This window comes from Equus quagga, chromosome 17, assembly GCF_021613505.1.
Source record: "Equus quagga isolate Etosha38 chromosome 17, UCLA_HA_Equagga_1.0, whole genome shotgun sequence".
NCBI classification, from domain to species: Eukaryota; Metazoa; Chordata; class Mammalia; order Perissodactyla; family Equidae; genus Equus; species Equus quagga.
The window spans coordinates 36,504,668-36,520,059 of record NC_060283.1 but is presented as its reverse complement, the minus strand read 5'-3'; the positions used below and the strand labels follow the sequence as shown (position 1 = coordinate 36,520,059).

Here is a 15,392-nt window from a genome sequence, read left to right as displayed (position 1 = left end):
CCACCACCAATATGGTAGCACCATTGTGCTGTCCAATATGGTAGCCATGTGGCTATCTAAACTTAAATTAATTAAAACTAAATTAAAGATTCAGATCCTCAGTCACCTTAAGCCCCTTTCAAGTGCTCAATAGCCCCATGTGGCTAGTGGCTACTAGAGTGGACAGTGCAGATCCACCGTTTCCACTACCACAGAAAGTCCTGTTGGACAGCAGTGGTCTAGAGTAACACAAACTCCCCTAGTTTTGTCCCTCATTATGAATGATATCAGTGAATGAAAGGGAGAAGAGCGATTATGTCGTGGGGTTGCTGAGGGTTGTAGTAGGCTGGATAAGGGCCCCCCAAAATATTGGGTCCTAATCCCTGAAGCCTATAAATGTTATCTTATATGGAAAAAGGGCCTTTGTAGATGAGATTAGATTTAGAATCTTCAGATGAGATTATTCTGGATTATCTGGGTGGGCCCTAAATGCAGTCATAAGTATCCTCAGAAGAGAGGAGCAGAGGGAGCTCAGACACACAGAATAGGAGGAGGCCATGTGACCCCAGAGGCAGAGACTGGAGCGACGGGGCCACAAGCCAAGGAATGCTGGCGGTCTCCAGAAGCGGGAAGAGGTGAGGAACAGACTCTCTCCCAGAGCTTTTGGGGGGTGCACAGTCCTGCTGATGCCTTGATTGCAGACTTCTGACTTCCAGAACTGGGAGAAAATAAATTTCTATTGGTCGAAGCCGCCAAGTTTGTGGTAATTTGTTACAGCAGCAATAGCAAATTCACTTGCTGTTCGTGCCCTGTTGAGTGGATTCAGACTCCTAGCCACCCTGGGGACAGCAGAGCGGAACCCTGCCCTGTCTTTCTGCACCATCCTCTCCCCTTCCAGGGCTCTATCAGACAATGCTTCGCTGCTATTCATAGGGTTTTCATGGCCAGTTTTTTCAGAAGTGGGTGGCCAGGTCCTTCTTCCTAGTCTGCCTTAGCCTGGAAGCTCCACTGAAACCTGTCCACCATGGGTGACCCTGCTGGTGTTTGAAATCCCGGTGGCATAGCTTTCAGCATCACAGCAACACTCAGCTGCCACAGTACGACACCTGACAGTCAGGTGGTGTGGTTCCCTGACTGGGAAATGAACCCTGGGCCACAGCAGTGAGAGCACCAAATCGTGACCACTGGACTATCAGGGCTGGCTAGGAAATTAACACAAGCATTAAATTAATTATGCATAAGGCACTTAGAATTCTTAGTCCAGAAAAAGTGCCCAATAAATGTTAGCCTCTATTATTATCGCTATTACTGAATACACACCTACAGCATCCAATCACCGAAATGGTTCTAACGACAAGGGCGGCCAGTGGTGAGTTATGGGGAATGAGCCCCATGTTTGAGTTAGGACTCGGGGGGTACGAGGAGGGACCGAAAGCTGAGTAGAAGTTGGTGCTGCCTCGATGAGCAATGGGAACGCCCAGCAACTGAAATCATGTTTTCAGGACTGCAATATTTGACAAAAACAGCTATTTCAAATAGTTCAGGCTGTACAAAGGACAATAAACACAACCGCCACGCTATCCAGAAGATTCTAGGCCCCTAGGGCATAATGTGAAGCAAAGGGAAACACACCCGAGGAGGGGGCGTAAGGGTGCATAGCCGAGAGCCTGGCGCCTCCCTCTGCTCCACTGGGCAGGACAGAGATGACAGAGTGTGGCCACTGGGACGGGAGAAAGTATCAGTCACGTTGACACCGTGACTCCACAGCCAAGAAAATCCAAGAGCATCATCTGAAAACCATGAGAACTAATTTGAGAGTTCTGGAACGTGATGGTGCAAATTACATAAAAGTCTACAATGGATAATAACAGAAAATAATAATTGGAGAAAATCTCATTTAAAATAGGAAAGATACCTATAAAATTCATAACTTCAACAAGAACCTCGTGGGACCCAGGGATTTCGTTTGCACCATCTCACTTAATCCCCACAGTCACCGTGGGCAGCAGTACCATCACTGCCTTTCACAGACGGCCAGCATGAGGCTCAGAGCAGCGATGCCCAGGGCACAGGGCCGGCCAGGATGCAGTTAGCAGGAACTGGGCAATGGATTCCTAGCGGCTGTATTATTTCTCTCCTTCTCTCTCTTTCTTTCTCTCTCTTTCTAGCTTTCCTATAGGCCAGTACCAAAATAAAAGGCAAATGATAACTTGGAAGGCATTATTGCAATCATACATCAAAAAAAGCTTTAGCATCAGTAATATACATATAACTACATTTTAGAGATCACTTGAAAAAAAAGACATCACAAAGGGAAGCAGATAAATGACAGGGCAGTTCACAGAAGAAGAAAGGCTATTGACAAAAACCCAAAAGATTTCAACCTCCTTATTAATAAAATAAATGCAAATTAAAAGTTACTGAAATAGCATTTTTTTCTCTTATAGATTTGACAAAAGATTAAAAAGGTAATAATAAATTCATTAACTAGTGCATCCATGCAATAGAATGTTAAGCAATCATTAAAAATATCTTTTGGAAAATATTTTAAGGACATGGGAAAATCCAATGTTAAATCAAAAAATAGAAAAAGAATTAATAAAACTGTCATTAAAATATATATATGAGAGAAAAAGACTAGAAGGAACTTTTCCAAAAATTTTTACAATAGCTATCTCTGTATGCTGAAATTATAGATGATTTTAATTTTCTTCTTTAAACTCTTCTCTATCTTGTGAATTTTCTACAATGAGCTTATATTACTTTTAACATTGGGAAAAAATACTTCCTTTAAAATAATTTTAAAATGGACTTAAAAACCAAATTCTAGCATAACCCCTTTTGGCAACTCTTAAGTATTGATTAAATGAGCTTAGAATAGGTATTCTCAGTTGTGGGAACATATATGAATTGTGACGTGTAGGAATTTTTTAAGTTGTCGTGTGTCCTTGTGGAATTTATCCTGAGGATGGACCATGTTTCATGTTTCAAAGACAATATTTACTTTTTATTTGTCTTTGATTTAAAAAAGCAAGGAAAGGGACTTTGTCAAAGTCAATCAGATAAATGTAATCCAATTATGAAAATAAATTTGCCCTCGACTTTCCATTACTTCAAAAAGAGGAATCTTTCCATCTCCATGCGTTTCACACGGCAGATCCACGGCAGCTGCTCTGATTTGGCCCCCAAACTGCCCGGTCAGAAGCATCAGGATGAAGCGTTCTCGAGGGGCCTGGCCAGCGAGGCCTGGGTCTACTGTCAGAGGAAGCCACACGACCTCTGAAACAGCAGAAGGGGCCGCTCCAGGTGACACCAGGGCCTGAGAAGCCTCTCCTGACCCTCCCAGGCCCTCAGGTCGGGGGAAACAACCCCCATTGACTGCCAGCCTCACGGTTCCCTCTGCCTTTCCCAAGAGACGACTTCCAAGAGCGGGTTATGAAGGAATTGCATTAATCTACTTTTCTAAAACTAGGATGTTTTACAAATGTAAAATGTTTATTTTGGATTATCCCAGGTTGATTGCTTGTCTTTCTTATAATATAATTTGAACTCGCCTTTTTATTATAAAAATAAGACACTGAAAAAAAAAAGACTTCTAACAGTACAGAAGAACATGACACTCTCTGGTCCCCAGAGGCAGCTGTGCTAACATCTTCCCGTGCAGCCTTCCAGAAATTTCCCATGCGTATACAAACATACTTAATAAATTAAATGTGCATATGAATATATATACGTACGTCTATGTATGTGTATATGTTATATATTTTAACTTAGGCAGGGTCATAATTGGACACAGCACTTTCAACTTGGTTTTTGTCACCGAACAATAAATTGGATTTTAAAATCATCTATGTAAAAGCAAAGAATCATTTCATTTATGGAAGGTCTCTTTGTGGACACCTATTCTCTGAAGTCCTGAGAAAGGGAGAGAAGTTCCCAATAACGGAGGTTCATGAACCCAGGGCACGTCACCCTCCTCAAGACCAAAATGAAGGTTTGAATTAGAAACCAAGGTGACGGACTGAGAAGACTCAGTTCTTTTGACACAATGCCTCTCTACCTAAATTTCCATGATTGCACCAAATCATCCCCAGTGTATTTCCTCCAGATACAATTACGTAATTGGATCAGAACGAAAAACAGCAATACTGTTAGCTTGCACAATTCACTGCTTATGTGTGAAATTTCGAGACCACTCTTCTCTTCTCAGCAGAAGGCACAGTCCTATGGGGGCTTGCTGTTTCTTTGGGGGAGGGGGCGCACGAATGAGCAGATGGTCACAGTATGGTAGGAAGAACAATGGCCTGCTCACGGAGGTCGAGGTGCTCTGCGAGTCTTAACGATCCCACGAAGTAGGTATGAGTCTTGTCCTCACGTCACAGATGAAGAAACTGACCCAGAGAAGGTAACTGCCTTGTCCAAGGCAACACAGCCAATCCTTGGGGGAGCAAGGCTCCAGTCTGTGCTCTTAATCATCATGCGAACTGCCCGGAGGAGGACTGGGGGGCGCCGTCAGAGGTCAAGCAGGAGACAGGCAGGCATCCGGGAGGAAGCACTGAGAATGGGGTTCATAAAGAGTCTCGACTTGTGCAAGAAGCTAGTGAGGTAGAGGGGTGGGGGAAGGGAGGAGAAGGTGGACAAGTGGGGACAGCACCTGAGGCTGTAAGCCCCACCCTCTGAGGGTCTCAGCCAAGGAGGGTGATGGTTGAGACCCTGGCAGAAACCCCAGAGTGGCTGACGAGCATGTGGGAACATCTGTGCGTGTCTTCCTGTGCGTGCAGCATGGTGAGGGGGTTCGATGGCGCCAAGAAGGAGAGGACCTGTGGATGAGGGTCTGAGAGAGCCACCTGTCCCCTGAGACCTGTGCTCCGGGGGACATCAGCATCCTGAGGGAGCCAGTACCTCAGAGGCAGTGGGCTCAGAAACGACAGGCCTGGATTGCAGGTGCCGGACGACTGGGGGCGCATGGCAGAAACCACAGGCTGCCTACCACAGATACAAACATCTTGTAATGTAATTTTTGAGAGGAAGTTTGATTTTCTACTGCCAGCAGATTAAATTCTCTGGTCCTGATGAGCCAACCGAAGTTGGTGTTTGGGCATCTCTGGACCTAACATGATGCGGCACAGCGGCCATTAAAGAAAACGGATGGCCAGCTCTGGCCTCCATGGCTCTGGGGCTGGTCACACCGTCTGCCCTCTTTCCTTCCTCACTTGAAATAAAACAGAGTTTGAAGCTGCTCTGATCGGGTTACCTACGACGTGTTTGTTCTCCTGTGTGTGCTTCTCTGATAAAGTATACCTTTCAGAAACCATCCCTTGTAAAGAAGCTTTAAATCACTTATCATTTCATTTAAGAGCATTACAGAAGACCCTTAATCCAGGAAGGCCCGGGCTTGTTCCCATAACTGCTATGCACCCCTCATTTCAAGGAGGCCTGGGGGCCAGGTGTCAGGTCCCGGAGTCAGCAGCTGCCTCAAAGGATTATGACAGTCAGGGACCATGATTGAAGATCTCCAGCCTCTTATAAGCAGAGAGGCCGGCCAAAGCCCAGAAAGGAAGGGTGGCACGACCTGCTTGTGGCTGCATTCCTTGGCTTTTGGACAGACCTGGCTCGTGAAATCCTCCCATTGTGGGGCTGTATCATCCACCCATGATGCCCAGTTCCATGTGGTTTGAGAAGCATCGTACAGACTGTCGTTTTAAAAAAGATACCAGTGATTTCACTCAAAAAAAATTAGTCCCTGAATTCTTAGCCTTGACATTTCACTTCTCTAAAATGAAAACAAAAATGCTCAAGACTCTGTATCAACACGCTTCTGTGCTTAAAAACATACAAGAATCTCAACCACTACAGAAGACCCCGCCGGGGGCTATCCTCGTGGGGCTCACGTTCACCTGCACTCGATGAACCAGTGCCGGATCTGGTCTTGAAGGTTCTCCTTGATGTCTGTGCCTTCCACTAATTTCAGGCTGTCCTTGATTGTGATCAGAGCCTCTTTGTAGTCCTCTTCATGCCGGCTCTGCACCTCGTTCCGCAGGCTGATCACCTTTTCGGCCTGGATTATTGTAGCGCTGACTTTATTAAACAGAGGAGGTGGATTCTGAAAAGAGAAGCAAAAAGATTTGAGATCATAAAGGTTACAGAGCTGGCAAAAAAATATTAGACACTATTGAAAGACATCTGTATCTTCAATGGTGTCTTACCAAAGGCTCCGGAACAAAGGAATCCAGCCCGGCAGGAAAGTCTGAAGGAGTGATTCACCACCATGGGGCGGAGGGCTGGCCATCACTCTATACCGTTGCCCAGAATCGGGCTGAGGGGGGGGAGTTAGCTTGAAAAACGCATATTCAATAAACCTTTTTAAAAAAATCATTCAAACTACAGAAAATTAAGCTTTTCCAAATCTTGGCTGGTGGGAGAGCAAAGAATATAGAGTAAGAAAGTATTTGAAGCAAGAGCTGGTGAAAAGAGTTTGGCTGCTCTGGTTTCAAGAAAAACCACCAAAATCAACCCTGAAAATATCTGTTCTATTGTTACAGACCTCCAAAGAAGGAAATTCTCTGTTGACTCTAGATATTCACCCTGATATTACATCTTATTACTAGAATATTCTGGGGCCAGCCCGGTGGCATAGTGGTTAAGTTTGTGCACTCCGCTTCCGTGGCCTGGGGTTCACAGATTTGGATCCTGGGTGCGGACCTACACACCACTCATCAAGCCATGCTGTGGTGGCATTCTATATGCAAAATAGAATAGGATTGGCCCAGAAGTTAGCTCAGGGCCAATCTTCCTCACCAAAAAAAGAAGAAGAAGAAGAAAAAGAATGTTCTTTCTCAAAATCTGCTGACCAGCAAGTCAAAAAATACCTGGCTATTGAGGACCAACTATAGATGTTTAGCACTGGGCCAGCATCTGTGGAGGCCTGTGGTAAGAGGAAATACAGAATCACTTGGAGACATAATTCTTGTTCTTTGGAATCCCTAAAGAAATGAAGTTGGCAGCAGATGAGTAATGCACGTCATAATAGGGAACAATGTCAGGTAATCTGTAAGTGTCTATATTGTGGATTTGGATGGAAAGAATAAGAGGAACTTGGAGAAGAAAATCACATATGGAACTGTGCTGCCTGGAATCATAGGTATGAGAGTTGAAGGACGGTTCTCCTTTACAGATAAAGATACCGAGCCCTAAGGAGTTCAGAGACTCAGTCCAGGTCATGTAGCAAAAGAAGGGCAAATCCAGTGGTGTGCTGGACCAACCCACAATGGCGTGTGAGATCCAACAGATACATTTTCAGAAATTGTGCAAGCTGGTTGCCAAAATGCTAAATTAACAGCCATTTAAAAATGCTAAATTATATAAATTTATACTTAAACAAGTTATATTAAGAACAAAAGTTATCAATGCTCAAAACTCATCACTTCCTAATTATTTTTACTGGATTTTATGATCATCTATGCTCCCGACATTATTTATATCTGTTGTATCTCTACGTTGAAGATATTGTATAACGGCGTGCTACAGTGCGTATCTTCCCCACTGTGTTCATTCAGGTTAGTAGCTTCAAGTTGGCTGTGGTGAGAATATTTACACCATGGAAATTAGCAAACACTATTAATCAAAACTTCATGTATTGTTGTGATTTCATTGTCTAGACTTAAGAAAATGGTAGAAAAATAATAATGCAGAAAAACATAAAAACGTGCCATGTCTGTATCAGTTATATTGTGACTATCACAAAAAATTGAGGAAATAGTCTTTCAATATTCAAATACTGTAATCTGATTCAGCAAAGGCATGCCCAATTTTAAAAAGTGATGAATGAGTGAAATTCTGATATACACTTTGTTGTTTCACCTTGCTCATTAAGGCAAATAAAAATATCAATCATCATTCATCTCAGAATGACATTCATCAATTACAACCACAGGCTGACAACAGATCCAAGAGTTTAGAAAAATCCAGTAAAGCCTTCTGTGAGAATTGATGGCTATGTGGAATTTGCAACAAAAAGCAGTATATATTTTGTTATTTGTAAACTGTGTCCACATCCTTATATCAATGGAATTATAATAAATTAGGTATGAATAGATATCATATATTTTTTCTGAAGAGCCATAGTTAAGTATTACCAGCCCACCACTGTGTGCATCCAAGACTAGAACTCAGTTGTCCTAGAAGGTCCTCTCATCACTCATTGGTCATGTGCATCCTACCCATGGTCCAGCTTCTGTGAGCCTTCCTTCCCAAAGAGGCTATGTGATGTGGAATCGTCAAAGAGTACTCAGACTCTAGGGCAAAGCTAACCTTGAAGGATGTTTGTTGACTCAGAAGCATAAAAGTAATTTCCTCTTCTTGGAAAAGGGAAAAACATAAGCCAAGGCACTGAAGTGGAAAGAGAAGGCAGGCTGTGGGTAAGAGATGCGTAGAAGAATTAGCAAATCTAGAAATCCTTTATACAGAGCAGTGGCTCTTAACTTTTTTGTGTCTCAGAGACCTTTGTCTGGTGAAGCCTATGGATTACTTCTCAAAATAATGTTTGCAAATGCATAAAAGTAAAATACATAAATTGATAAAGGAAACCAATTACAGTCATGTACCATATAACGACATTTTAGTCAACGACAGACCGTATATACGATGGTGGTCCCATAAGATTAGAACCATGTAGCCTAGGTGTGTAGTAGGCCATGCCATCTAGGTTTGTGTAGCTACACTCTGTAATGTTCACACAATGACGAAATTGCCTAATGACCCATTTCTTAGAATGTGTCCCCATCCTTAAGTGACACATGACTGCGTATTGACACCCAGCTCTATCTGGTGGTGATTAGACTTGGGTCATGGGTTATTGAGAGGAAGCACAGAGGTAAAGTGCCTTTTCATCACCTCATATCAAGGGTACACACTATCAACATGATTTATGACTGCTGTTAACCTTGATCACCTGGCCGAGGAAATAGCTGTCAGGTTTCTCACTCTCAGGTTTTGTCTCTGCTCCCACATTTATTAATTTATTCAGTCTTTTATTTATATCAGTATGGACTCAAGGATATTTATTTTATACCTTGGGTTACAAGACAATACTACTTTACTACTTTGTTGTTCAAGCTGTCCCAGGGTTGGCCTCTGGAAGCTCTTTCAGTTGTACTTAGCTCCTGTGTCACTGTGGAATAACCTCCATCGTTGTGTGTATGTATGTGTCCTTTGTGTGTACTCGTTTTACATGCACATAATTTTAAAACCTCAAATAACTGCCTCCTCAGTTGTCTCACATCCCCCAAGTCTAAGACCACAGCAATAGGGAAAGGTTAGTTTCTTCAATAAATGATGTTGGGAAAGCTGGATGCGCACATGCAGAATGAACTTGGATCCTTACCTCACACCATATACAAACGTCAACTCAAAATGGCTTACAGATTTGAACATAAGACCTGGAAACATAAAACTACTATAAGAAAACAAAGGGAAAAAGCTTCTTGACATTGATCTTGGCATGGAATTTTTGATTAGGACGCTAAAAGCACAGGCAACAAAAGCAAAAACAGACAAGGGGGATTAAACTAAAAACCTTCTGCACAGCAAAGGAAACAATCAATAGAGTGAAAACAACAGAAGAAACTTACAGAATAGGAGAAAATATATGTAAATAATATATCTGATAAAGGGTTGATATCCAAAATATATAAGGAATTTATACGACTCAATAACCTGACTAAAAAATGGACAAAGAATCCGAATAGACATTTTTTGGAAGAAGACCTACAAGTGGCCAACAGGTACATGAAAAAGTGCTCAACGTCACTAATCATCAGAGCAACGCAAATCAAAACCCCAATGAGATATCACATCAGTTAGAATGGCTATTATCAAAAAGGCAAAAGATAAATGTTGGTGAGGACGTGGAGAAGACAGAACCCTGTACACTGTTGGTGGGAATGTAAATTGGTGCAGCCATTATGGAAACAGTATGGAATTTCCTCAACAAATTAAAAATAGAACTACCATATGTTCCAGCAATTCCATTTCTGGGCATATATCCAAAGGAATTGAAAATGGGGTCTTCAAGACATAACTGCACCCTCACACGCATTGCAGCATTATTCACAATAGCCAAGATATGGAAGCAACCAGGGACCACTTTAAATATGAAAACCCAGATCATTATAAGGAATGTTCTTTTATTATTTCTTTACAATATCCTTCCTCTATTTCCTTAGTTCTTTTTTTTTCCTGGAACTCCTGCAATTTTCTTTACACACATCCCTCATCCTTCCCTTTGTCACTTTGCTATTTTCTGAACTTTCTCTTTCAACTTTGTTGTTTTTTTTATTTTTTAAGTTTCTACTACTATATTTTTACTTTTCAATAGCTCTTTCTTGTTCTTTGATTCTCTTTTTTCAGCATTAGGTTCTAATTGTTGGACTCAATAATCTTCTTTTATTTCTCTAAGGTTATTATTACCTTTAGGATTTTGCTTTTTATTTTTCCCTCATATTGGTTTTTTTCCCAATTTCTTTTCTGTTGGTTGGTTTTGGTCTCTGTCTTTCCTAAGGGTCTGGTGACCTTTGTTGTCCACCCTTATTTAGGAGAGGCGCACCCAAAGCTGTCTGGTAGCTGTGTAAGGGGGTTGCTGACTGGTGGGGACACAGCTGCTTTATGGGAGGAATCTGAATATCAGCATCTGAATGTCTTTCTTTGGAGCTGCTCAGTTTCTGTCGATAGAAATCCTCCAGTCTGTTCCTAAGAGATATAAGCATGACTGCTTGAGAGTTAGGAGCCAAGCAGGGGAAGAGAGCTGGTGGTCCCACTGCTGAGAATACGGACCTTCTGTTAATCCTCCCTTTCAGAACAGGACCTCGCTCACTCCCCACTGTGCAGAAAGAGCAAGATAAACGTGCGTATTTCCTCTGCAGAGTTAGCCAAAACCCCCTAACACAACTCACGCTTCTTTGTTATGATTTTTTCAGCATCAACATGTTTGAAGTCTCTCTCCTGTCAATAGCGTATAACTGGCTTTTGAAAAACGCAATCTGAGAATTATAGAAAAGAGGAATTTTATTCATTTATGTGGATAAAATATTTGGAGAGAATCCTACCCTCTTATGTTTTCTTGTTGAATACACTTGCTTGTTTTTCCTTTCCTACCTTCTGTTGGGTTTGTGGAATGAGCTTTAATCATTCTTGTCATGGAGTGGTTTACAAATTATTCACCTTATTTTTAATTTTCTGCCAGTATTCTTAAATTTTCAACATGTTAATTAACACCTATATTTCTATCCATGTCTAGAATTCATCAGTATCTACGCAATTTCCTTGAGCAAGGCTGGGACCTCTGCATGTGTTCACTATTCTCCCCCCAAACTTTCATACTATAATCACAGACTGTGATTAATTTTTTTAATCAATAACTATTTAAATTTAAGCATAAGTTGTTCTAGTTTCTTTGTTTAGTCTTATTTTTCTTTCTCATACTCAGTTTTCATTTTGTTGAAGCATATCCTTGAGTGTAACTTTCAGAGTGGATATGGTCTGCATAAATATTCTAAGTACTTGCATTTCTAAGATGTTTTCATTTGTCCCCTTCTACTTGAATGGCAGTTTCATAGGAACCATGAAGGATACGTCTTCTAAAACACAGAGACGCCAGTGAATAGTTTGTTGGAAATTTAAGTGCTGTTCCTTTGTAGATAAGCTGTTCACTCCCAGAATGCTTTACAAGTTTTGAAAGTTCATCCAAATGCATCCAGGTGTGGGCATTTCTTCATTCATCATATTTTCCATTTGGTGGGTCCACTATGTCTTCTCTGCAAATTTTCCTCCCATTATTTTTTTTCCATTTCTGTCTCCACAACAAATATTAGCTAAGTGCCAGACCCCCAGATTGAGCTGAAGTTTTCTCATGTTTTCCATCTCCCCTTTACCTATTTGCAATATGTTATAGGAGATTTCTTTATCTTCCAGAACTTATCTGGCTTCCAGTCATGTCCATTGATTAGAATTTTAAGAGGGTCATTATCGTTTTTTTTTTTTTTTGAGCATGCTTTTATTTTCCTAGAGTCTTTTCTTATTTTATATTTGCTCCTTTCCTGTTTTTCCTGGTCACTTTGAGGGAATTTTTTTAGCTGTAACATATCCTCAAATATACTAGTGAGTTATTTTTTTCCAAATTCTCTTTTTTCCTCAAAGTTCTGGGGAGCTTTTAAAAAATACAGATTCCTAGTTCCATCCTGGAGGCGAAGAAGAACCAAGAAACTAGTGGTTTTGGAAAATCTTCAGATGAGTCTGATAATTATCCGGGTTTAAGGAAACACGGACTGCTCCTGAGAAGAGGTGGGTAACCTACAGCCCACAGGTCAAAACTGTCCCATTGCACGTTTTGTAAATAAAGTTTTATTGGAACACAGCCCTGCCCATTCAGGTAATATTGTCTATGGCTGTTTTCACACGACAGTGACAATGTTGAATAGAGACCATACGGCCTGCAAAGCCTAAAATGATGATGACGAAGAGGAAGCAAGAGGACGAGGAGGAGAAAGGGGAGAAGTAGGAGGAATGCAGGGGAGGAGAAGGAGATAGCGAAGAAGATGCTTAAAAAAAGGAATCAAAGAAGAAGATGCAGGTATCACTTCTACTGTGCACACTCACTCTACAGAAATAATCTCTTAACCCTTACAAAAATCCGCCAGGCAAGTACTATTTTCATATAACATGATAAACCAGAGAGGTGAATTAACTTTCCCAAATTCACACAGCTGGCAAATAAATGGAAGAGGCAGGAAACAAGCCATAGTTTATCTGAGCCATGCTCTGGGATTTGGGGCAGGATGCCTGAGTTTAAGTCTTGGCTTGGCCACTTGCTACCTCTGTGATTTTGTACAAGGCATCGACTCCCTCAAGGCTCAGTCTCCTCCTCTCTAAGATTGGAACAGCGTTAGGCTGTGAAGACTGAATGGAACCGTCCACGTAAAGCCCTGTCCAGAGCCTGGCACCGACCGTGCGCTCAGAGCATGCTCACATAGGTGTTTCTGCGACTTGTCATTGCACCAGGTGCACTGACATCTAATTGGGGACACCCAGGGATGCTAGGGGGCTACCGTATAAAGAAAGTTCAGGGATAAGAGGAAAACATTCAAGTCCATTTCAAAAGCTGCCAAACAAGTATATGACAAAACTCAAATTTTGCCTTATTTACAAAAGACATTAGTAAGATTGTAAATTTAAATCACCAACTTGGAACAAAAGAGATAATCTTTACAGAGTCAATTCATGTCATCTACTAAAATAAATTCCAAATGGATGAAATAGTTAAATGTAACAAGTATGCATGTGCAAACACACACACACACACACTCTCTCTCTTAGAAGTACTTATGAACCTCTGGGGGTGTGATTTCTCAACTTGAAACCACAATCGAGATTCTGTTAGAACACAGCATCTGCTTAATGACATAAAGTCAAGGGAAAAAAGATGAAAAGAAAGTCACACATATAATACTTTACAAAAATATGCATTAGAAAGTCTAAGGAAATAAGCCAATTGTCTAAGTTTAGTATGATGAAAAGGTACAACTTTTACTATAGGAAAAATCTCTATAACTACTTTAAAAGAGAATCCAGAATGAGAATCATAGATGATTTTCAAGAACAATGTTACAAATGATCTAAATGGCCTCACTATACGGGCACCCAAAGGAATGCCTTATATTATGTATCTTGTGTCAAAACAGGTGGGAATTTCCCTTACTTAATCATTTAAAAAAGTATCCAATTCTTACATCTTCCAGGTAATGTGTTTTATTCCTAGTGTTTACATTTTAAATGTATGAAATAATAGTTTATAATTCACATAGAGATTTTTATCTAATCTCTCCAACAATTTTTTTAAAATTGACCGTTTTCATGAAGATGTGAAAATGGATCTCTAGGCCAAATGACCCAAATTCACCTCTGAGGAACGTTTTGACGGCCTGTACTAATGTTACGATTCTCTACCAATGAATCACACGATATTGCTTCCCCTCCCATTACATTGTTCTTATGGTAATTTACAGCTGATTTCTTTCATAGACATACAAACTATATTTCAGAAATCTCTCCGCTCTCAGATTTTCCCAATCACCCCATTGACATGGCTCTCTGTCGTGCACATTCTTTCTCTCCATTTCGTTACTCAGTTCACACCCATCTTTGAGGTAGAAATGAGGACATGACTCCCATTGAACAGATGAGGACACCGAGGTCCCATAACGAAATGACTTTCCCAAATCACTCTGCGTTAATGAAGATGCCAGCAACAAGGTTTCCCGATTTTCGGTTCTGTGTTTTTCCTATTACGCCATGCTGTGCTGTTAATATGTGTGTATTCATGCGTGTTTCTTCATATAGCCTTTTTCTGACAAAAATACATTTGGGGTCATTTATAGCTTCTTTCTCTAGTTGCTCTTGAATTTAAAGGTTGTAATATATTTAGGTCCTATGTTAATGAGCAGCTTTTCCTTTGGGCTAAAACATCTTTTCCTCTTTGGCAACTTTGGTCATACGGAATTCAAATTCGTTAACTCACCACATAAACAGCAACTCATTTAAAAATAAATTACGAATATTAAAGGGAAATAGAGAACACCATAATATACCATATATTGAAATACATCAGCTGTAGAATAATGCATCTTAATGAAGGCTTCCCATGTGAACAAAACATTATATTTACAAGCTTTCCACAGTTAATGAGCCAGAACTGGATAACAAAACCGACGTTTATGGCAAGGTCCTCTGTCAGCAAAAATATACATATTAATAATTGATGTTGCTGTAAAAAACAGGACACAAGACGATGCTTCCCGGGGTTTGTGGGGAAATAGGACTCCATGGTCCATTAATTTAAAATGCTTATGTAATGTTCGATGGCCTTTGTCTTTAAAAATCCTGGTTCAAATCAGTAAGATAAAATGGACATTCGTCCAAATGAAAATCTGTTCAATCTATCCGTCACAAACACACTCGCAAATGAGTGATGTAACGCTGGCAGCTTTTGAAGAAGCTCGTCGTCTTGGGGGGTTTGGCTTTTTCAGGGTGGTTTCTTGTCACCAAAGGCGAAGATGGAGGAGCCAGGGGAAGGGAGGGCATCCTTCCCAAGCACATGACCGTCTCGCGAGATCTCTTGCTGTCATCAATGCGGAGATGAATTAGCTCTGGGGCACCTCCTGAACACAGCGTGCGTCCGTGTTCTCAGGAGCACGTGGGGGCCGTCTCCGTGAGGTCTCCGGGCTCCCAGCGCAGGCTTCCTGCTCTGATTTTGCATGTGGACCGCCTCATGCTGTGGACTGAACTGCTCTTTGGTTGGTGCATTTCAAGATCGCCTGTGTGCATTTCAAGATCGCCTGTGTGCATTTCAAGATCGTGTGTGT

The 15,392-nt window shown here is 41.3% G+C and overlaps 1 protein-coding gene across 4 annotated transcripts in view; it reads right to left on the bottom strand.

The window, feature by feature from the left end:
• IQCA1 (IQ motif containing with AAA domain 1) overlaps nt 1–15,392 on the bottom strand; it is a 157,975-nt gene that overhangs the window by 110,332 nt on the left and 32,251 nt on the right. For all 4 annotated transcript variants that reach the window (XM_046644268.1, XM_046644267.1, XM_046644269.1 and 1 more), the window contains exon 6: nt 5,877–6,082. In XM_046644268.1, coding sequence (XP_046500224.1) covers nt 5,877–6,082 — 206 coding nt within the window. The remainder of the gene's footprint in view (nt 1–5,876; nt 6,083–15,392) is intronic.